Source organism: Phocoena sinus, chromosome 2 (assembly GCF_008692025.1).
Source record: "Phocoena sinus isolate mPhoSin1 chromosome 2, mPhoSin1.pri, whole genome shotgun sequence".
Classification (NCBI taxonomy): Eukaryota; Metazoa; Chordata; class Mammalia; order Artiodactyla; family Phocoenidae; genus Phocoena; species Phocoena sinus.
In genome coordinates, this window is record NC_045764.1 from 4775542 (window position 1) to 4800462 (window position 24921).

Genomic DNA, 24921 nt, shown 5'->3' on the forward strand with positions numbered 1-24921 from the left:
ATTTTGTATTAAAAGTGTCTAAAAGCATCATCATTAGACTGAAGAAATAATATAGCATTATTTAGATTCTGCCTTTTTTACAGTTGGACTTATTTTAGGAGCCAGAATCTGTGACCTCGTGCTAATTTTTGCAGTTGTGAAAAGCATGTTGACAAATACAAAATTATCATTTCAAAGCACTGGCAGAGGCCAAATTATCTAAATACCGAAATTCAAATCATTTAAAAATAATGATCCAAAGATGATTCAGCTCAGTGAATAAAACATTTTAGAAAATAATCCTCAATACTTGCTTTACCACCAAATTTTAAATGAAATTTCTGATGTATTGTTCATAAACCACACTTTTGTTTTTTTTTAAAGAAAGAAATCTAAACTGTGGTGACTTTTGGAAAAGAGGATGGAGAAAGGGGCTTTGAAATGGAACTTTTTACTTTTTATTTCACTAATTTCTATACTGTTGAAATGTTTAACCACAGCCAATTTTAAAAACCAAGGCAAGGACATGTCTGGAACCAAAGCAAAGTTGGCTATTGCGTCCATAAAAAGGATAATGCCCAAAAAAGCCAACTAGAATGTTTATAAGTCCTGACAAACACTTTATGTATGCCAACAAAGCAATATCTTTTTAGGTATAATAAGCTAAAAAAAAAAAAATCCCTTCAGAACTGAGTATAAAACTGGTGCTATTGAACAACAGAAGCGACCCACAAAAATCCAGTATTTAACGACCTCATTCTGTTCCGTGTTTTTTTTCAATTCAGCTTTTCAGTATTTCCACAAAACGATAAGTAAAATACAGAAGTGAAAGTATATTTATATACATTTCATTATAAATCTTACAATTCAACAAAAAATTATAGCTAAAATATTCTTTTTAAAAAGGTTTACGAGTTATAATTTAAAGTAGGTGTCCTATGGCTATTATCCTCTCAATGACAAATGAAAATGGACTACAAATACAGTGTCTGTATAATTTATCATCTATACGAGTGCCCCTTTGAGAGTGAAAGGGGGTGCTAACCAGGCGTAATACAAGAACAGCAGGCATAGAGTGAAACTATCCAAGGGAAATTGGAAGCATGGTCAGCCCAGCCAAAACTATGTTCATCCAAACATTATCCTTTTATGCATAGATCTTGAACACGTAGTTAATACAAGAGAAAAAAAGGCAGTACTTCCATCTAGTTGTCGCTTCTACTGTCTTTTCCTTGACTCCTAGACCAGACAAGAAAACAGGCTTTTCATGAATGGACACAGCTGCCTCGGCATATGTCAGCTCTGATGAACTAAAGCATCAAAGTCCGTTTCATTATTCAGAACATTACTCCAGGCCACCTCAATACACTGTACTGTGGGCTTCCATGGAAAGAAAGCTTTTGGAGGGGGCTCTACTCCACTAGACCCTCTCACTCCAGCTCCCCTCTCTCCACACCACTCTCCATCTTTCAGGTTCTATGTCTTCAACATGGCCAATGCTCAAGAAGTCATTGAACTAAATGGGAAAGACACGAATTTTCACTGTTGTACAATAATTAGTATTTAGAATAACTGAATAATCGTCATTATAAAGCTACCAACTTCTGCATCTTCCACTGAGTTTGCTTTCTATGTGGAAAATGTACATGCACTCGCAAAATCTATTTCTGAAAAATTACGTGATGAGGGGAAAATGCATAGTAAGGAGTGCTGGGAGGAGCACAGGATGTGAGGAATGGGACTGTTGATACATACTAATGAAGCATTTTGTAAAATTACCTGCTAAGATAAAATCTGCATGTGCATTTAGAGGAGTCTACCAACAGTTTCCACCACCAACCTTTTGTAAAGGGTAGTCAAATCCTGATCTCTCTCAAAACCCTTCCCAAAACTCCATTTTGGTATTTTAAAACATTTTGTAAGACTCATCCTCTCTCTGCCTTATCTTGAGATTGGAAAACAAAAAGATAGGAGAGGTCAAGGATACAGACAAGAACAAGGAAAGAACTCTCTCTCACCCTTCCCAGTTTTCCAACCCCAAAATAACTCTCTTAACTTACTATGTGATAAATGACCATACCACAAATCACACCACTGTAAAATGTAATGGAATTGTACTGTTTCCTGAGTTTCCAAAGTAAGGATAATAAGGCAAAAATGGCAGTTAATCAATTTTCTTTGATTAGGGAGTTACTGTTGCAGAACATATTCTGCCATCTCTCAAATATGCTCAATACAGGCAATTTCTCCTCAATTACTGAAGCAAAACTGTTATGTTGAGCACCAGGTGAAGAAGATGGCTTGTATATTCAGGGCCATGTTGTTTAAAACATGTATACTCTGAGCAAGAGTCATACTCAGTGCAGGGAGATATACACACTCTGTAAGAGAAAGGGGAACTGGAATTTAAGACAGCACGTAGAGCTCACTAAATGGACAGAAGAACAAGTTTTGAAGAAAAATAAAATTGAGGGGGCTGCAAAAGAATACAGTTAAATTCAGTAAATTAAACATGCATAGGATGTAGCTCAGATCTAGAGTTAAGAGGACCAAAGAAAACTAAAACTAATTTTGCATTCCTACAGTTCTCTTTTCAAAGAAAAATGAAATTTCAAATCTCTTTGAATAGCCCTGAGTACATTTCCAAAACTGTCACCACATTATTTACAAATGTCTATCTACTTGTAGGTATGTTGTTGTACAGTATGACAGATAAATAGCTCAGCATTCATCTCTAGTCACCAGTTAGTGAGATTACCTGAAAAGGTCTTTCTATTAATATATAAGGAGAAAGCCAAAAATATTCAATGATTTAGTTGAATAAAGGAGTCAAAATTTGTGAGATCTTATGCTTTGTATAAGTTTTTAAAAGTCTCTTATTTAAAAATATGTCTCATCTCTACATCTTAATTGAAAAGTACTTTTGTATTATAAAGATAACAGGTTAAACTGTGATGAGATTTTATACGCTTGAGGAAATTATTACCATTGAAAAGGCAGTGAATTCAAATACTACTTATTGCACCTATTACTAAACCAATGATTTTAGATCAATCAACTTTTCAAAAAGAGGGTACCACCTCTTTATTATCCCCCTCACAGGGCCTGACAGAAGAACAATAGAACATTTTCTTTAAAGTATTGTAAATATAAAAGAAAAGCAATATAAAAAAAAAGTAACAGAAATAACAGTGTATAGCACAGTTCATGAATGTGCTCGCACGGTTAACCTCTCCTCACCTGTGAGGCAGGACTGAAAAGGTACAAAGATACTAACAGTATGTTTCTAAATAGGGGCAGAAAAATTCTTGCAGTGTAAGACTATCTGGCATACCACATCTCTAGTCCCCACCTAATCAATGTCAGTAGTAACCTCCTGTCATTGTGACAACCAAAACCATCCCTAAACCACCACTGGGCTGAGACCTACTGCTAGACAAAAGCAGCACTGTGATTCAGTAGAAAAAGATTTGAGGCTTGACAGACCTCATCTGTAAAAGGGGACTTTAATGCTTCCTGTTCAGTATGTTATTACATTACTCCCAGAATCATGCCAGGGACTTAGAGATGCTCAATGTTAGTTCTAGAAAGCACAAACATATTCTTCTATCAAGTTACTTTTACAACATTAGCTTTCAAAGCTATTTTAGAGTGATTTAAACTTTACATTTTCTTTTTACATGCTATAAAAAGTGCTTTACTACAACTCACAATTCAGGGATATATGTATAACTGTATTGTGGAGTGGGGAGGGGATATGTGTCTGCATAACTTTTATAGGTCTTAGTACCCAGCAGGCACACACTAAAAGATATGGGACCTCAAATCTTTGTTGAACAAAGTAAAAAAAAAATTTTAATTAACAGAGAATATAAACCCTCCTTGAACACTAAAGGGAGTCTAATATAGGGCGTGGCTTTCAAAAGCAAAAAGGCATTACATTAACTATAAAATAAACTTAATATTATAAAACGCGAAAGAAATCAGAACTGAAATGAATAACTGTATATTCAATGGCATATTCAAAGTGCATATTTGATTCATAATATAAATTACATAAAACACAGTCTACAGAGCACAAGGGGGAAAAGGGCAAAACACTGAATACAAATACCAAATTCTGATTCTGAGCTTGTTAAATAGGTATTTCTTATGAGACAGCTGATGGAACATGAATATCGTCTACAAATTATGTTATTTGGCTATTTAAAGAACAAGTTCACGTGCCCGAAGGACTTCATCAGAAAAGGAGGTAAACTTCTACATACTAAATATTGAGGGTTAATGGAAGTATAGATAACAGTCACTGAATACTTAAATTTAGTATGATATTTTGAGTTTCCCAGATCATATAAAACTGGAGTATATTTCAGTGAAACAGAACACAATGTAATATAACATATGGGAGAGAGAGGAATCACTAAAAACAATAAAATTGGTATGTCTTGACTCATAATTTAAAAAAATTTTTTTTAATATTTATTTTTTGGCTGCATCGGGTCTCAGCTGTAGCACGAGGGATCTTTCACTGTGGCACGTGGGCTCTTCGTTGCAGTGCACAGGCTTCTGAAAAGGCTATACACACTATATGATCCTAATTCTATGACATTTTGGAAAAGGCAAAATTATAGAAATAGAAAAAAAAAAGAAATGAATGGTTGTCAGGGGTTCAGAGAGAGAAAGGAGGGGGATGAATTGGGGGAGTGCAGGACATTTTAAGGATGGTGAAACTACTCTGTGCGATACTGTAATAATGGATAAGTCATTATGGGCTGGTCAAAACCCATAAAACTGTATAATATAGAGTGAGTCAATGTAAACTATAGACTTTAGTTAATAATAATGTATCAATATTGGTCCATTACTTGTAGCATATACCACACTAATGCAAGATGTTAATAATAGGGGAAACTGCATATAAGGGTGGGAGTGGGTTATGGAATTCTTCGTACTATCTGCTCAATTTTTTTCTAAACCGAAAATTGTATTAAAAAAAGTCTATTAATTATAAAACAAAAAATGAAACCATAAAGAAAACATGAGATAATTCTACTAAAACCCTGGAGAAGGCAAGTCTCGTATAACTCAAAATTCTAAACACCGTAAGACTGATAAATTCAGCTATATAAAAATCAAAATTTTCTAAATGGAAAAAGCAACAAAACAAAGTCAAAAGAATAATGGAAGGAGTTCCCTGGCGGTCCAGTGGTTAGGACTTGGCGCTTTCACTGCCAGGGCCTGGATTCGATCCCTGGTCGGGAACTAAGATCCCACAAGCTGTGTGGCGCAGCCAAAACAACAAAAAACAATGGAAAAATATACGCAATTCATAAAACAGACAAGATATGTCCCTAACACATCAAGGACTCCTAGAAATGAGGAAAGGATAGATACAGACAGTTCACAGAAAAGGAAGCACAAACAGCTCTTAAATACAGAAAAAGATGTTCATCCCAGAAAACGGTAAGAATGTACCTTTGACTCTGGAAGACCACCCACCTCAAGCCTCTTCACCTTTATGGAAAGGGGTCAAAGGGAGCCCCGACCACTTCTTCCCAGGACTCCAAGGTTCCTTCTGCAGAAGTCAAGACCAAGTCTTGGGCACCCAACTTTCTCTACGATCCAATAATTGAGAACTTGAGAACATATGCCTGTTATTCTTGTTTAGACAAGTCCCTGCAAGAAGCTCCAGACTATCCTCTCCATCATTAAACAGCTCTGCATATCCATTATTCCCCAGCTTCTGCAATCTTTCCACTGGACCCTCTAGAAGTCACAGCCCATGATCAACAAAAGGCCTTACCGCTGGTCCTTTTGCTCTACAGAAAACTGGCTCTCCAAGGAAGATAACACTTCTCCTGCAGCCACCTCAAGTGGTAGCTTTCGGTCTTCCCACGGCTCTTGAAGGGTCCTCTTCGCTCCCTTTGCTACTTCAAAACCACTCTCCCTCCCTCTTTCCTAAAACAGCCCAGTTCAGATCTTCTCATTTAAAAAACCTCACTGCCCCCTCATCTTTCAATGATTTTAACTCCTGGCTCACTGCCACTCTCTCTAATGTTACTTCTGTCTTAACGGAAGTGATGCTTCCAACACCATTGGCTTTTTGACTCCACCCTTTTAATAACCGTCAAGGTCTACAAACTCCATTTCAAGGATTCCAACTATCATCTTCCATTTCTCTAACCCACTCACTCTCTTTATACCCACCTCTGTGCTTGCTCAGGGTGACTCACCTCTGCTCCAGCTAGCCCGTACCTTTCAAGTTCTTAGAAAGCGCCAAGTGTCCTCTACCCTGCAGCATTCACATGAAGGCTGTTCCCTCTGCCTGGGACCTCTGCTTGCAGCTCTTTGCTTCTTCTCAATTTTAAAATCATAGTGTAAATGTTATCCCTCACGCCTGTGCCTCCCTGAAAAACCTAAGTAGGTCTCCCTTTTATTCTCCACTGAAGCCCTCTGCTCACTATCTTCTTAGACCATTACCTGTTTATTTCTATCTTCCACTGGCAAACTGTTACCATAGCTGATGACAAAGGCTGTACCTGCTTTATTCACCACTCTAGACCCAAAGCATGATACCCCGCCAGTATTCACTGTTTGTCAAATAAAAGAAAAAATGACTGATACAAAAAGAATGAAATGAACTGAAGTAATTCTGTGACATTAAGAAAGTGAAAGAGAGCAGGAAATCAAGATCACGCTTTACAAAAAAGCCTTTAATTTTATTCCTGCTATAACTCTTCCCCTAGTTTAAATTACATTTTAAAAAATCCTAAATATGAATCAGATTGTCATTTGTTAACTAGAAAAAACTAGAGTACCTACAGCTGTTGTGATGATTAAATAAAATGTTTATACGGCACTTAAACAAGAGCCGGCAGATAATAAGCAGTCAGTAAATGCTGGCTATTATCCTTAACAGACACTGAAAAGACTTTCAAGCCTAAGGCCGGTAAATGGAGGTTATGATTATTACAAGACATATGTTGGAAGAAATCTGTTTCTAGAACTGATGCTGCCCTTCCAACCTGAAGAAGTCTAGGTCAGAGATTACTTTTCCCTTAAAAAATCAGTACATATTCTATCAACCTCCAGCTAAAGGTCAGAAGTAGTCAAAGCCCGGGTCCAGGACAAGACAACATAAAGCCAATGAAAAATATTTTTAACAAACTCTTTCCCAAAAGCTTATATTTATATTTTTCACAAAATATCAGTAATGACTATCATTTTCTCCTTCCAATTCTGTTCAAATAAATCAAAGACTTACTATCCAAATAGATCCCTTACCCAAGTAAAGAAAAAAGTTTATCACATTGTCCACTCTCAGTCAACTATATTTTTGTCTAAAGCTAAACAAAGACAGTTAAGACATAAAATAATAGCACAAATTAATCTGGATGTCAATTACAGAGTTTTAACTTTAACTTTTTATTGTGGATAATCAACACCCACCCTCACATCTATTTTTTTATATATGAAATTATAATCAAATCAATCAAAACTAATAGACAAAAGCTATTTATTATGGGAAGCTATGTATTATGTTAAAGAAAACTGCTACTATTATTCTGAAAGTTCTCTTGATTCTGAACAGAGACTTTTCAGTCCATCATATGACATCACTGGCTAAGTATTTTTCAGTACTTAGACATTGGAACTGCACACTAAAAATCACGTGAATATCTCTGGAAATCAGAAAAAAATTTTCAGAATTTTTAAGTCCAGCATATTCAAACATTTCAGGCTGACAGGATATATTAGGGAATTAAGTAATTACAAATGCAGAATAGTGTATAATATGCTTATTGTCTATTATGGCAGGGAAAAGATATTCGTATTTGTGTAAAGAAACACTGGAAAGGTACAAAAGAAACAAAAGTGGTTACCTATAGAGGATGGAGGAGGGAAACAGGAACAGAAGTTAGACTTGTCAATGTTCATCTTTTTAAACTGTTTTAAATTTTGAGCCATGTGAGTATCTATTTTTGAAACAAAAAAGTACATATTTCATAAGCATAAGTATTTCTTTAAATCAACAAACATAAATACACACGTATGTGTGGCTCAAACAGTACGTTTTTTTTAAAGAGGAAGAATTAAAGAGGGTTTTGCGAAATACTGCTGGAACCATGTTTCTGGGTCACAGTTCTCTGACCAAATGAAATTTCACAATAATTGGCTCTTCATTTCCCCTTAAAAATTGAGACTATTTCCCAAACAACCATAACTCCAAAACAGATGACTCGAAATAAAGAAAGGAAGGGAGGGAGGAAGGGAGGGAGGGAGGGAGGGAGGGAGGAAGGAAGGAAGGAATTCTTTAAAAAGGGCCCAAAAGGATTTTTAACTATTATTTTCTTAGGGAAGAAAGACTTTAATATGAGTTACTTTATGCACTAAATAATTCTACAATATATTGCTGGTTACAAATCATTTTGTTTAAAAAAGAATCTTACTGAAGTAGAAATGCTTTTCTTAAAGTTCCCTCAACTGTCCCTAAATCTGTCCTCTTAAATAGATCTGTACATTTTGTAAAATTACAGATTAATACCATATGGCAATGTTTTTTTTAAAAAAAAAAACCTAGACTGTTGCCTAGTATACAAGTAACCTGATGAACTGCATTCCCGTCCATAACGTGCCTCTACTTCAACCTACCCTATCTACATTTGCCTCAGGAAAACTCATGTCCCCTTTTCCCTCTCACACCAATGACATGTCTGTCTTTTCTAAAGCACACCAGGTACCTAGAATACTTCACTGACAACCTACAATACTGGTTCAATATTCTCACGCTACCATCATCAACCCATACTAAACATATGTATCTAGATTCCTAGACAACATAAACCAGATTTCCATGTTTTCCATATAACTAATTATGAAATGATTTTAAAAATTAAAACCAAACAGTAAGTGGTTACCAGGTTCTGGGGAAGGGGGAAGTGGTAAGTTGTTTAACAGGCAGAGCTCACTTGGGGATATGATGAAAAGATCTGGAGATGGACAGTGGTGATGATCCCACAACAATGTGAATGTGCTGAATGCCACAAACTTGGGTCAAAGAAAATGTTTTCATGTATAATAATGCACTTGCCTTTATAATAATGCAGTCATAAAATATTTTTATTACTTTTTTATGGAGAAAGGGAACCAGGAAGACAAAAGTGCTGACGGCCCATGAAAGTCAAAATGTGGCCCTGATGCTTATTTCCTACTATGAAATCATCAAGGTACAGCAAGAAAGTGAAAATAATGAAAATACAACTGGGTATGAATCTAAAACATTATTTTTAAAGAGAAATCACACACATAAGCAAATTTTGTGGGTTTGATTTTTTTTAAACCCTAGTAATATTAGAATGGCATCTCAATTATTACACAATCCTTTTCAAACAATTCTTTATTAATAAGAGCTATAAAGAGATATCACATTTCCATAAACAAACAAATAAATCCTTGGAAATTAACTTAATGAGAATTTAAAGGAACTAGAGAGCAAGTATTAAGGAAGAAAAAATAAGTGAAAAAGAAAAAAGGAAAAGAAGGGAAGAGGAAAGGAAAAAATATTGATTAAAAACAAACAGAGGGCTTCCCCGGTGGCTCAGGGGTTGGAAGTCCGCCTGCCGATGCAGGGGACGCGGGTTCGTGCCCCGGTCTGGGAGGATCCCACATGCCGTGGAGCGGCTGGGCCCGTGAGCCATGGCCGCTGAGCCTGCGCGCCCGGAGCCTGTGCTCTACGGCGGGAGAGGCCACAGCAGTGAGGGGCCTGCATACCGCAAAAAAAAAAAAACCAGAACTACCTCTCATTATTTAAATTAGCAAAGCTGAAAACACTTCCTAAGTAAATTCATAGATTTAGCATAATGTCAATTTAAATCTCCAAAGTATAATGAAATACTAAGGAAAAATACTGAGAGAGAATATGTTGTCTAAAGTAAATTTGAAAAAATTAAAGAATGAGTATGTATCTAAACCTACTGATACTAGATAACAACTAAAAGCAAATGGAAAACAATTACTTAAAGCTATAAATTAGTACATTTTAAGTACACAAGGACAACATGGATGGAACCTTGAAGGCATTATGCTAAGTGAAATCAGTCAGACAGAGAAAGACAAATACTATATGATCTCACTTATATATGGAATCTAATAAAATCAAACTCACAGAAACAGAGAACAGACTGGTGGTTGTCAGACGGGCAGAGGGGTGGGCAAAATGAATAAAATGGGTCAAAAGGTACAAACTTCCAGTTATACGTAAGTTCTGAGGCTGTAATGTACAGCATGGAGAGTACAGTTACAATACTTTGCTGCACATTTGAAAGTTGCTGAGAGAGTAGATCTGAACAGTTCTCATCACAGGAAAAGACAGGAAAAAAATAACAGATTATCATTTCTAGTATAATAATGTTAACATGAAAAAAAACAAATTGATCTCTTTAAATCTCCATGACACATCATACAGGATTTTTAGGTGGGTTACAACTTTATTTTTTAACTAGAAAAATATGGAATATTTCTAGTAATGAAAGGGAGTTTGTCCTTTCATTTCAAGCAATTAATCAAATTATTATAAAAAGTATCTACAAAATGAAGACTACCAAACTAAAGATAAAAAGAAAACTGATGGAGTGAAAAGAGAGAGGAGGGACTTTGCAACTGGAATGCTAGATAAAAGTTTTATCTCCAAAATACACAGGGATGGAGCTAGGTCGATACCTAGTCCTCAACAGACAAACTGTCACAAAATATCATTTTAATCAAAAAGAGGCAGGTTTGACATAAATACACTACTATGTATAAAACTGATAGCTAGTGGGAACCTGCAGTATAGCACAGGAAGCTCAGGTCGGTGCTTTGTGATGACCTAGATGGGCAGGATGGGAGGGGATGTATGTATACATATAGCTGATTCACTTCGTTGTACAGCAGAAACTAACACAACATTGTAAAGCCATTAAAAAAAAAAACAAAGAGGCAGAGGTGTACCCACTTAACCATGCACCAGATACTATTATAAACACTTTATATATATCAACTAATCTAACACTCACAACAAGCCCCCTATAAAAAGATACTATTTTTATTCTCTTGTAGCAAACTAGAAAAGAAAGTTACTATTTACCCACCAGTGACACAGCTAAGCAGTCAGAGCCAGGATCTGAACCCAGGCAGTCTCACTCCAGAGGCCATGCTCTCAGCCACTAAGCTATTTGCTTTCCTCCTCACAACAAAAATTCATAGACCTTTCATCCTACAAATCTAAGTCTACTAGATGTATATAAATTACTATTATACAAGGCAAAACACAAATAAGATTGGTTTTGATAGAGTGTTTTGAGGATTCAGGTTTTCGATAATGATTTTCAGTACTAGGGATAAGGAAGGCCTTTGTGGAAGAAATAATATCCATAGTGGGTCTGGAAGGATATGAGACACAGAGATAGGAGATGGGAGAAGAGAATATTCGACACTGAAGGAACACAATGACCAAAAGCATTACAATAAAGCAGAAAAGCACTGGCAGCTCAAATATTTGAGTTGAAAAGATCAGTAACTACAAAAGAAGTAAATGAAAAATAAATGATTCAGAGGCCTAAGGAGGTTACTAGGCTTAACTCAGTATGGAAGACAGGGGAGTAACATGGTCAGAGTTGTCATCTGGCCACCGGCTATAAGAACTGGATAGAAAAGAGATGGAAACAGAAGGAAATGCCAGAAGGTTAATTCACTAGGCTAAGCGTGGTTAAGGATGGCTCAAGTAAAGTGGGGTCAATAGACGTAGAGAAGAAGGAACAGACACATAACACACAGTAACTACTCAAACATCAACTAAATTAAGGAACTAACCAGGCCGGAAAGGATGCAAAGACAACAAAGGGGATGGTCGAGGCCATAATCTTCGGAACCTGCCAGAGGGAGCACATTACGTACTAAAAAGGGCTTGAGTGACGGGGTGGAAAGGACTTAAACTGCCCCACCTGGTTTGACCAATGTTCAAGGACTTAACTAAGGAGACTCTATGACATCAATATCGTGAGAGATATTATGGAGGCGTGCTGACAGAATTTAGTAAAAAGCTAAATGCAGAGGAGAGTCTGAGGCTTTAGGTGTGAATGAAAGAATAACCTTGTCATTAACAGAGACAGGGGACAAAGGAGGGAATGTAGGTGTAAAGCAAAAGGAGACATGAGCTCAGGATTCTAGATGTGAGGCCGCGGCTTATGTAGTGTGATGTTCAGAAATTATGCTGCATCCGCAATATTAGCGCTTGAGTTAGGGATTCAGAGCTAAAACTACAGATGTCACATAAAGAAATGTGAAAGCTGGGAGATTTCAAAAGAAAAAGTATCGGGTAAAAAAATGGATCAAAGAAAGTTTAAGGAACTATCTCTATTTAGAAGGGAAGGAAGAAGAGCCAGAGAAGGCACCATCAGAGTTAAAATTACCACCAGAAGAATCAAGCAGAATCCAGCAGTGCTCCCAAACATTCTCCACATGAAAGTATGTAAATAAAACAATATTTGTGTGGCACAAAGGGGTAAATGTGGCTACTAATAACTGGACGTTATTAGCCCAGGAATGAAGGAAACCATTACTCTGTACATCAGTACATCCCTTTGCGGCACTGATGAGAAAGCCCTGTAGTACCAAAAAGTCTGTATGCCAGAAAGTTTACAATTCTATTTCCCTAAAACTGTCTCTCTTTCAACAGTCACTGATTAGTTGGGTCGAATGGGCACATGTGACAGAGAAGAAAAGAACACAGAAATAACCAAAAAACTTGGTAATTGAGAAATCACTGATGACTTTAAAAATCAGCGGGAATGAAAACAACCTAAATATCCATCAACAGATGAATGGATAGAGAAGATTTGGGGAATACACACACACACACACACACACACACACACACACACACACATATAATATTCCATTGGATATATATATCCATTGTGTGTGTGTACACACACACACACACACACACACACACACACAATGGAACACCACTCAGCCATAAAAAAGAATGAAATAACACCATTTGCGGCAACATGGATGGACCTAGAGATTATCATACTAAGCGAAGTCAGAAAAAGACAAATACCATACAATATCACTTATATGTGGAATCTAAAATACAACACTAATTAACATATCTACGAAACAGAAACAGACTCACAGACATAGAGCACAGACTTGAGGTTGCCAAGGGTGGGTGGGGGGAGGGAAGGACTAGGAGTTAGGGATGAGCAGATGTAAACTATTACACAGAGAATGGATAAGCAACAAGGTCCTCCTGTAGAACACAGGGAACTATAGTCAATACCCTGTGATAAACCACAATGGCAAAGAATATGAAAAAGAATATATGTATAACTGAATCACTTTGCTGTACAGCAAGAATTAACACAACACTGTAAATCAACTATACTTCAATAAAATTTTTTTGAAAAATCAGTGGGAAAAGTTAGATTTCAGAAGGCAATTATGGACAAGGGAGAATAATTAAAGTATCAACATTGTTACCAGTCATGTTGTCCCTCCTGGTTACAGGGAGTAACCTAAATGGGATGATTCCTCAAATCTCACTAGCAAAAACATTCTCTTTTTAAACTAAATTGTGATTGTAGTATGCTTTACCTTCTAACTCTTGTTTCATTCATGTTAATAAACAGGAAGAATAAATAAAAATCCTTCGAAACTTTGCAACACTTACCCAGTGCGAGACTGACCGACTTTATCACAAATATCCAAAATGAGGCCCCAATCCTCAGCAGTATTCATCTCACTGGTTGCTTTCTCTGTATATTATAAAAAGAAATCGCAGACACATTATTTTTTTAAAATCTTTAAGAGGTAAATAATCGCATTCAAATTACCAAATTGTAGTATAATCAAATATCAACAAATCACAATAGTGGTCAACATCTGGTTAATGAAATATTTAAGTCCATCTTTAAAAGGAGGTAGGGCACCTTTATTACCTATCATAATTATTTTCCCCATTTATACTTCATTTGTTTGTTACTTAGTATCAAAAAAAAATAGGCCACTGATTTTTTGTTATAAAAATACACCCGCAGGCGCACACACACACGCGTGCGCACAAATCTATCCCTTTCTGCACACAGAAAGACTAAAATAAGGAATACTTTCATTCAAATAATTCTTAGCTTTACTCGCCAGCAAAAGAGCATGACTAGGCACAGATCTCTATCAAAATGTTTCAGGTAATTAAATTAATTAACTATCTAGTTTTGCTGATTCTGTTGTTGTGGGGGGGCGGGGGCAGTGCTGAGCAAAAGAAAACCAAGCTTCAACTGAATATTTTCCCTTAAATAAAAAATTGACAAGTTGAAAACAACAACAGAGGTATGGCAGATTGAACCAAATCACCTAATTTAGATCCCTTTCTTAATTACAATAAAGGGACTTTTTTCTTCTTTAACACAAACACACAAGGATAAGGAAAACATGAGAAGCAATAACAGCAACAATATCTCAAAAGCTATAGGACAACATTGATACATGGTAAACTATTTAGAAGACCCAAGAAAGGTGAATCCTGTATTGGCAGTAAGAAAAAAAAGCTTAAGAACCAGCTCGGTGCTTTGGGACAACCTAGAGGGGTGGGATAGGGAGGGTGGGAGGGAGGCTCAAGATGGAGGGGATATGGGGATATATGTATGCATATGGCTGATTCACTCTAACACAGTATTGTAAAGCAATTATACTCCAGTAAAGATCTATTAAATAAATAAATATTAAAAAATAAAAAAAGAACCAGTCTGTTGAATCCTCAGAAAATTCAAGTACTCATAGCAGAAAGAATGTCTGCAATTGAGAATGAAGAAGAAAAAGAGGACCTCCAAGTTAGCAAAATCAGTTAATGCTGTTTGAAATGTAGGTAGTCCCTACTCTGCTTCCTTACAGGCTCTAGCAATCACCTCTCCCCCTCGGAGCAAATGAGCGATGGTTTACTTTCTGCAGGTAAAGCAAATTTCTTTTCTAGACAAGGAGATACCAGGTATAGTTGAGACTTAGGCACCAAAAATAAGCAATTACTTCCGTTTTCCAGTCCAGCATGTAAGGAACTTGGAAGTATTCACTTCATCCTAACAAGTAAAACAGTAAACAAAGTGAAGAGTCAACAACTCTTCTTAGATGCCTCAGAAGTGAGGTCACAGGGCAAACTGCTGCCCCCAAAATGAGACAAATAGATAGGTGGATACACAGAATCACAACTTAACAGAGCAGAAGCCCCTGAGCAGAAACATCTCCAGGAACCAGTACCAGGGCACAAAAATCTAAACTGAAACTGACGAACTGCCAGAGGAGAAGTGTGCACAAGTCGGAGACTTAAAACTCCAGAGAAGCCTAGGCTTAGGGGAGCCCCCACACTTTTGTGAGCTTTTTTTAAAAATAAATTTATTTGTTTTATTCATTTATTTTTGGCTGCATTGGGTCTTCGTTGCTGCGCGCGGGCTTTCTCTAGTTGCCACGAGCAGGGGCTACTCTTCGTTGCTGTGTATGGGCTTCTCATTGTGGTGGCCTCTCTTGTTGCGGAGCAAGGCCTCTAGGCGTGCAGGCTTCAGTAGTTGTGGCACACAGGCTCAGCAGTTGTGGCTCACGGGCTCTAGAGCGCAGGCTCAGTAGTTCTGGTGCACGGGCTTAGGTGCTCCACAGCACGTGGGATCTTCCCGGTCCAGGGCTCAAACCCATGTCCCCCACACCGGCAGGCAGATTCTTAACCACTGCACTACCAGGGAAGCCCTTTTGTGAGTTCTACTTCCATGGGTTCTCCCAAGTTCTCAAGGTGAATATCACAGAAAATTTCTCCTATTTTTTCCAGCAGGGGGAGAGAAACTGATAATTTTGAAATACACCAGAGTATTCTCTTCTTAACAAGGCCTACTCTCAAGAGAAATAATTTTACCAGCCCCTAACTAACTAGAGTTTTATCAGAGATTAACCCACCTGGGGGAAGGGAAATCCCAACGCTAGCCTGCTCTAGCCTTCTAGAGCAGGAATATCCAACTCCAGCCCACTGTAGCCATCCCGTCCCAACTTAAGGGAGAGCAGCAGCACATGAAAATTCACTCCCCAGGGCAGAGGCTCACTGAGCCCTAATCACAGGACTATCAGTACCTGATCCTCACACCACTAAAGGCTGGTGTCCCTTCATCTAGTACATCGTCTCCAGCTTCCAGCAAGCCACATTCTATAATGCAAAGACCACCGTTGGAAGAGACCAGACTAGCATCAGAACCAGACTCAGATATGACAAGGATGTTGGAATTATCAGACCAGAAATTTTAAAGACTATGATTAATATGCTAATAAGAGCTCTAATGGAAAAAGGAGGTAACATGCAAGAACAGATGGACAATGTAAGCAGCGATATGGAAATTCTAAAAAAGAATCAAAAAGAAATACTGGAGATCAAAAATAGTATAACAGAAACGAATGTCTTTGATGGGCTCATCAGCAGTCTGGACACGACTGAGGCAAGACTCTCTGAGCCAGAGGATATGTCAATATAAATTTCCAAAACTGAAAAGCAAAGAGAAAAAAATGACTGGCGGGGGGGGAAAAAACTGGAACAGATTATCCAAGAATGTGGGAAACTATAAAAGCTGTAACAAAGGCATAATTGGAATATCAGAGAAGAAGGAGAAAAAGAAATGGAAGAAATATTTGAAGCAAGTATGACTCAGAATTTCCCCAAATTAATGTCAGACACCAAACCACAGGTCCAGGAAGCTCCAGGAACACCAAGCACAATACCTGTCAAACAAACCAACCTCTACACCTAGGCATATCACATTCAAACTGCAGAAAATCAAAGATAAAGAAAAAATTAAGAAGCCAGCAGAAAAAAACACCTTTCCTATTCAGAAGTAAACATAATGGTTACACCTGACATCTCAGAAACCATGCAAACAAGGAGAGAATGGAATCAAACAGTGTGGAGAGAAAATAACCACCAACCTAGGATTATACACCCTGTGAAATTACTCACAAGGAAAGGAGAAATAAAGACTTTTTCATACTAAGAAACATTGAGGGAACCCGTTGATAGCAGACTGGCTTTGCAAGAAATGTTTTAAAAAGTTCTCCAAGGAGAGGATATAGGAGACATGTATACACGTGTGTGTGTACGTATTTGTGTGTGTGTGTGTGTGTGTGTGTGTGTGCAGGCATGTGTATAAGTGAAATGAATCACAGCAAGGACACCAGGAACAAAAGAGAGAAATTAGGAATAGTTTGCTACTAGAAGGTGAGTTGTACTACCAGTGAAGTGGTACAATGTTATTTGAAAGTGGACTTGGACTAGTTGTAAATGTATATTGTAAATTCTGAAAGTAGAAAAAAAAAGGATAACTGATATGCTAAAAAAAGAGAGAAAATGGAATCATATAAAATGCTCAGTTAAAACCACAAAAGGCAGAGGGGAAAGTGTAAGAAACAGGAACAAAGAACAAGGGCTACAACTAGAAAATTGTAACAGATATGGTAGATATTAATTCAACAATATCAATAATCATTTTAAATGTTAATGGTCTAAATACAAACAGAGATTGTCAGAGTGATCAAAAGATGAAATCCAATTATATGTCATCTACAAGAACCCACTTTAAATATAAAGATACATATAGATTAAAAATAAAGGGATGGAGAAAGATATACCATGCTAACACTAATCACAAGGAAGTGGGAGTAGCTGTATTTCTGACAGAGCCAACCCTGGAGCAAGGAAAATTATCAGGGACAGAGGCATTACATAATAGTAAAGGGGTCAATTCTCAGAGAAGACAACAATCCTTAACATGCATGTGCCTAACTACAGACTGTCAAAATAACTGAAATAAAAAGTAATGGCACTGCAAAGAGAAACAGATGACGCCACTATTATAGCTGGAGACTTCAACACCTCTGTCAGAAATGGACACTTCCAGTAGACAGAAAATCAGTTTAAGGACATAGTTGAACTCAACACCACCATCAATCAACTGGATATAATTAACATCTGTAGACTATTTCGTCCAACAACAGCAGAATACATTCTGCTAAAGCTCACCTGGAACATAACAAAACAGACCATATTCTGGGCCATAAAACACACCATAACAAATTTTAAAAACTAGAAATCATACAATGTCTGCTAACAGGCTACAATGGAATTAAACTAGAAATCATTAACAAAAAGAGCTGGGAAATCCCCAAATATGTGAAGATTAAATAACACACACTTGTAAATAATACACAGGTCAAAAACCGGAGAAATATTAAAATATTATGAATTAAACAAAAATGAAAGTACAACCTATCAAAATTTGTGGGAGGCATTTGATATCAGTGCTTAGTGGAAATCTGAATTTATACATCAGAAAAGAGAATCTAAAATCTCTAACATAAACTTCCCCCTTAGGAAACTAGAAGAGGAAATTAAATCCAAAGTAAGCAAAAGGAAAAAATTTAGAGCAGAAATCAGTGAAATTGAAAACAGAAAAGAGAGAAAAATCAGTGCAATCAAAAATTGGTTGTTTGGAAAGATCAATGAAATTGATAGACAGGGTAACCAAAAAAAGAATGAGAGAGAAAACACAAATTATTAACATCAGAAATGAAAGCGGGGACCTCACTACAGATTTCATGGACATAAAAAGGATATTAAATGAATACTACTATGGGTGAAGAGCACTGAGAGAATCATGGGAGCCTCCAATCTACAGCCAGCCAGTCAGAAGCACAGGTAACCTCCTGGACTGGCACCTGAAGTGGGGAGTGAAGGCAGTCTTGTACGACTGAGCCCTTAACCTGTGGAATCTGATATTCTCCCTAGGTAGCTAGATAGTGTCAGAATTGAGCTAAATATGTGGGATATCCAGTCAGTGTTCACTGAAAACTGAAACACTTCTTGGTGGTGTTGAATAAAAGCACGTAGTAATTCACAACAACTCTATGCCCACAAATTTGATAACCTAGAAAAAATGGGCTAAGTCCTCAAAAAACACATCTGCCAACACAAATAAGAAAAGACGGACAATCCGTATAGGCCTATATCCATTAAAGAAACTGAACGAGTAATCAGTAACCTTCCAAAATAGAAAGCACCAGGCATAGATAGGTTAATGGTGCATTCTACCAAACATTTAAGGAAGAAATTATACCAATTCTCTACGATCTCATCTAGAAGATAGAAGCAGAAGAAATACTTCGTAACTCATTCTATGAGGACAGTATTACCCTAGTACTAAAACCAAAGACATTAGTGGAAAAGAAAGCTACAGTCCAATATCTCTCAAGAAAATATCAATAGATGCAAAAATCCTCAACAAAATATTAGCAAATCCAATGCAGAAGAAAGCAACTTAGAACAAACAAGACCCTATGTAAGAGGAAAAAAAACTTCAAAAAGAAGTAACTGTTATCTTCTGAAACAAAAACTACACCAAAGCAGAAGGCAACCTGTCTTGACTGGAGCACTGTAATGTCAAGAACAGATACGTTAGAAGAGAGCACCTCCAAGATCTTCACTAATACTTACAGGTTTTTTAACCTGAGATGGTTTGGGGGTAGAAAGCCTGATCCATACCAAGATTCTTACCTATAGTGATAGGTCTTGGTGATGAGATAACGAAATTCCTGATCCCCTATTCCCCTCAATGCCCTGCTACCTCGTTCAACAGGCAACATTTACTTCCCCATTTTGACTTATTACTGAGAGCTGGAGGTCAGTCTTAGCCAGTTTAAAAGCAGAAAATACAAACAGCCAACTCTGTCCAAATTCTTTGTAGGTTTGCAATACCTGAGCCATATCATGGTCCCAAAGGCTATAGCAACACCTACCCATTAGTCACTGCCATGGAGAACTATCCATAGAATAAATAATAAGGCGGCAGTGGGTGATAACCAATGGGTAGTGGCAGATAGGGTACCTATGTCCAATTACCCTACCATTTTCTAAAAGCAGATTATTCACACAAATTAATTCCTGTTAAGAATTAACACAAATGTCCAAAACATCTGAGATCATGGTAAGGTGACTTATTTGCAGGAAATTACAAAAGCTGGACAGATATTCAACAAAATGGAATAAGTTTCTAGTCTAGGCCAGACCCTATCTGAAGTAGCTCAGACTCTAAAAGTGGAAAATGAAACCAACAGATAGAGACCTGAATATATATAGAAAAAATATCACACAAAAAAAAATACAAAGCCTAAAGCAAACTGAAAAAAATGGTAAACACCTGGGAGGAGAGAGAATGAGTATCAGGAAAGGATTCTTAATATATTTAGAAACTAAGACAGAGGAGGACAGGATTAATAATAAACTCTTATTTCTATTTAAGTGAATACAATAAAGTTATGAAAACAGAAGAGGAATATAAAGAAGAATGTAGGCTGGCTGAAACAGAGACTGCTTTGTGAAAGGCAGGAAGCACTCTAAGACCCAAAATACAAAATGAGGCATCTGTATTAATTCAAGAAACACCAGAAAGCCTAGAAAATCTTGAACAAGGAAACAATCTGATCAGAGCTGGACTTTTAAGAAAAAAATGAATCTGTTGCCAAGAAGGAAGAGGGAAAAGAAGAAAATATAATGAGAAACTTAACATTACTCTGGAAACTAAATGGGTTACTTTGAAAGCAAATGTTTAAAAGCTGTTTAATTTGTTCTTGCTGGCAGGTATGCCAAGAGGATAACTGAGTCAAACTGACCTGTTCAAGCTTCCATAATTGTAAATCCCTTGAAAATAACAATTTCTATTTTGGGTAATTCTTTCAATGTTCATGCTTTCAGCCTAAATGCTCAATAAATAAGAAATCTAATCACGTAACTGCAATATGAATCCATAAACGTCATAGAAACATGGACCTTTAATAGCATCTACTTCAATGGTTTTCAAATTTTACTTTTCAATGCAGAAACCCTCTACAATGTAATTCTGATGCTGACTACACAAAGTTAGCACACACTTCACAGGTTGAGGGCACAGAACTCCCCAAGTCTCCCCTCACTTCAGACACAGAAACAAGCTCCAGGGTTTCCAGCCACATGCACTTCTGACCAACTGGCTACAAATTCAGGGGTTTCCACTATCCCCTCAGGTTCGATAATTCACAGAACTCAGAAAAGCACTTATAATTACAGTTTTATTATAAAAGATACAAATGACAACCAGCCAATGAAGAGAGACACACGGGACTAGGTCTGGGAGGATCTCAAATGCAAAGCTTCTGTGCCCTCAGGACTCACCATCCTCCTGGCACATCAGTGTGTATCACCAACCAGGAAGCTCAACAGAGGTTCAGTGTCCAGAGTTTTTATTGGGGTTTCATTATGAAGGTATAGTTTATTGAATGACTGGCCACCTCCTAGAACTCAATCTCCAGGCCTCCTCCCCCTTTCTGGAGGTCTAGCTGATATCGTGTGACTCAAAGACCCAGCCATCTTTATCAAAAGGTTAGTCTTTTTGGAGCCACCAGCCCCCATGCTGAGTCATCTCTGTAGCATAAACCAAGGTATTGTCCCAGGAACCCACCATGAGTTAGAAAGACGCTCCTATCACTCAGGAAATTCCAACGATTTACAGGTTCCCTTCCAGAAAACAGGGACAAAGATTAGTAAAATTCTTTATTATTCAACAATCTCTTTTATATAAAATATTTGTCTTAAAGGAAACCAATATGTGAAGTAAATTCAAGTGGAATTGCTCTAATTGAGGAATCCCAGAGCCCTACCCCATAAACTCCCAATACCTCTGAAGCCCAAGAAGACTGAGTGAGTCATCCTGAACAATATCCTCCAGTCTAACACTTACAGTCCACAGATTCAGCATCCACAGGTCAAAAATAGTCAGAAAAAAAATTCCAAAAAGTTCCAAAAAGCAAAACTTGAATTTGCTGTGTGTGGGCAACTATTCACATAGCATTTACATTGTATTTACAATTATTTATATAACATTTACATTTTATTAGGGGTTACAAGTATTCTAGAGATGATTTAAAGTATATGGGAGGGGTGGGGACTTCCCTGGTGGTGCAGTGGTTAAGAAGAATCCACCTGCCAATGCAGGGGACATGGGTTCGAGCCCTGGTCCAGGAAGATCCCACGTCGCGGAGCAAATAAGCCCGTGCACCACAACTACTGAGCCTGCGCTCGAGAGCCCGTGAGCCACAACTACTGAGCCCACGAGCCACAACTACTGAAGCCTGCATGCCTAGAGCTCGTGCTCCACAACAAGAGAAGCCACCACTATGAGAAGCCCGCGCACCGCAATGAAGAGTAGCCCCCGCTCGCCACAACTACAGAAAGCCCACATGCAGCAACGAAGACACAACGCAGCCAAAAATTAAAAATTAAAAAAAATTAAAAAGTATATGAGAGGGGAATTCCCTGGCAGCCCAGCGGTTAGGACTCCGTGCTTCTGCTGCAGGGGCCGCAAGTTTGATCCCTGGTCAGGGAACTAAGATCCCACATGCTGCGACACAGCCTAAATAAATAAACAAATAAAATAAAGTTTAAAAAAATAAAAGTACATTTGAGGAGGTACATAGGTTATATGAAAACATTATGCCATTTTATATAAGGGACTTGAACATCTGCAGTTTTGGTGTCCACGGGAGTCCTGCAAATATTGAGGGATGACTGTACTTCATCTTAGAAAAAGGAAAGCAAGTTATCACTTTGATCTGGTAGTGCGCTTAATTCATCATCCTCACTACTGGCAGCCAAGCAGATTTTTTAAAAGCTTAGTGCATTCTTTAAAAAGAACACACTTAAATCTTAAAACCTATCACTCTGTTTAAAAATAGTTAAGCTTATTAAAACTTAACTTATTAAAAAGTAAATAGCTAACTAGAAATGACAAGCTTATGTCTGTTAAAATACAAATTGTCTATTATCATAACTAAGGATGATCTGAATTAAGGCAAACCCAGGAGTGTCTGGTACAGTCATTAATAGATATTATGCTAAACATTCTCCCATGCACAAACAGGATTAGGATCTGACTCAGACTTATATACACAGATCAGAAATGCAACCCATTTCAGAACGCTAAAATTGTTCACATTATTTATTGATGCTGCCTCAAGATCAAGAGCTATAGCAGTTCTTCTACATTGTAAAACAACAAATACTTTTTAAATCAGAAAAATATAAACTACCAGTAGCAGTCCAACATGGCTTTGTGAATAGCAAATGAATTCAAAACTATTTATTTTCTAAGACAAAAACATGGTATGTGGGAAAATAACACACACTTGCTTCTAAAGAATTCGAAGCTTCATAATGATCTCATTTTACCCTCAGATTATCCTTTTCCTTCTACCCAAAAAGAGGAGATTGAGAAATTTGCCTAGCAGTACCCAGAAAAATCACACACTGAGTCTCATTTGAATTTCAGTAGTCTTCTCAATGGATTGAAGCACTTTTTTCTGATAAGCAGCTACTTTTGATTTTCTCAAAATTTATGACTGCCAAAGATTTGGGGAGGTAAGAAATGCTGAGAGGAGGACTGCCCATCACATTCCGGCTATAGGAAAAAGACTGTCATTCAATCAGTTTGGAGACATAAAAGTTCATCAAAAATGGCCAATGGAAAAAGCAAGTCTTAAAGAAATTACCCTCTTTTTGAGATCGGAATCAATTTTTCAAAAACGTTTGTTTCACCAAATATCCCTATCCTTCCTGACCACTGGAAATTCCACTGGAAGAGCAATCTGAAGCTCTTCTAACCAGAAAGGGAAGTAGGTGTCAAAGGAACAGCACGAAAGCATCTCAGAAAAGAGCACAAAATAGAAATGAAAATCTAGAAGCATCAGAAAGAAGAGCTTACAGGAGAAGTAAAATAGGTACAGAAGAAACAATGAGCACAAAATTTCTTAACCCGGTGGACATCAGACCTTTAACAGACGTGTATTCTAGATTTTTACATTTTTCTCCTGAGTATGTTTTTACAGTAACTGATTCCAGCCCTTAGAATCTGAGAAGTCTCTAAAGGTTCCGAACATACTACACGGCAGATACTGGGCTAAGTGCTTTACGTGCATCATCTCCTCAAAACGACCTTAATGGGGACTAATGAAGAGAAAGGTATGGCAGCTCAGAGGATCCACAGATGAAAAAGCCGTGGTGTAAAACCAACAAGGAAATATGCCTTGAGGAAAAGAGTGGAGACTGAAGAGGTAAAAAAAGGAGCCACATGCTACAAGGTCTTACATGCTATGTTGAAAAGTTCAAATTCCTGTGAAAAGCTGTAGATTCACTGAACTATTTTAATCAGAGGAGCATATGATTACATTTACATTTTAGAAATATCACTGTCACCTGGAAAATGACTGGGGACAGACTGGAGGCACGGATAACAGAGCTACCGGACTCTCCTAAGAGAGCAAGCTAAACTTGCTGGGCAGTGGCGATGAGAACAGAAAGGATGGGAGGCCTGAACAGACGGACAGATGAATGGACTCAAGAGCTATCAGGAAGAGAAGCACACAGACTACGGCAGCACCAGAATCCTGGAGGGCAAGTTCAGGGTGGCTGGGACACAGTAGACAGTATATATTTGCCATGGGGATGTAGAAAATTACAACTACAGAATTTAAGAATGACTCCCAGGTTCTTGACATATCTGACTAAGTAAACTGAAGTACCAGTCATGAGAATAGAGGAAAGGCAAACTTGAGAAGAGAAATCTGAATATGAGTTTGAACATGCTGAATTGGAATATTCAACTCCAGTAAAGAGTTAGAACGTCCTGTGCTTTTTAAGTGTTCCTCATAGCAACTCCTTGAGGTAGATATTTTTATCCCTATTCACACAAGTGGAAGGAAAACTCAGAGGGGTTCTGTACTTGCCTATGTCCATAGTTTGCCCACTTACTAAGAGCAAATGCTGCGCCTGCAATTTAAACCCAAAGCCCAAGCAAG

The 24921-nt window shown here is 37.6% G+C and overlaps 1 protein-coding gene across 3 annotated transcripts in view; it reads right to left on the reverse strand.

Annotated features, from left to right (window-relative positions):
- STAM (signal transducing adaptor molecule) overlaps positions 1 to 24921 on the reverse strand; it is a 67360-nt gene that overhangs the window by 37491 nt on the left and 4948 nt on the right. For 2 of the 3 annotated variants that reach the window (XM_032623964.1, XM_032623967.1), the window contains exon 2: positions 13697 to 13781. In XM_032623964.1, coding sequence (XP_032479855.1) covers positions 13697 to 13781 — 85 coding nt within the window. Of the gene's footprint in view, positions 1 to 7862; positions 7956 to 13696; positions 13782 to 24921 lie in introns of those variants that run through there. The other variant, XM_032623966.1, reaches the window with a different exon arrangement.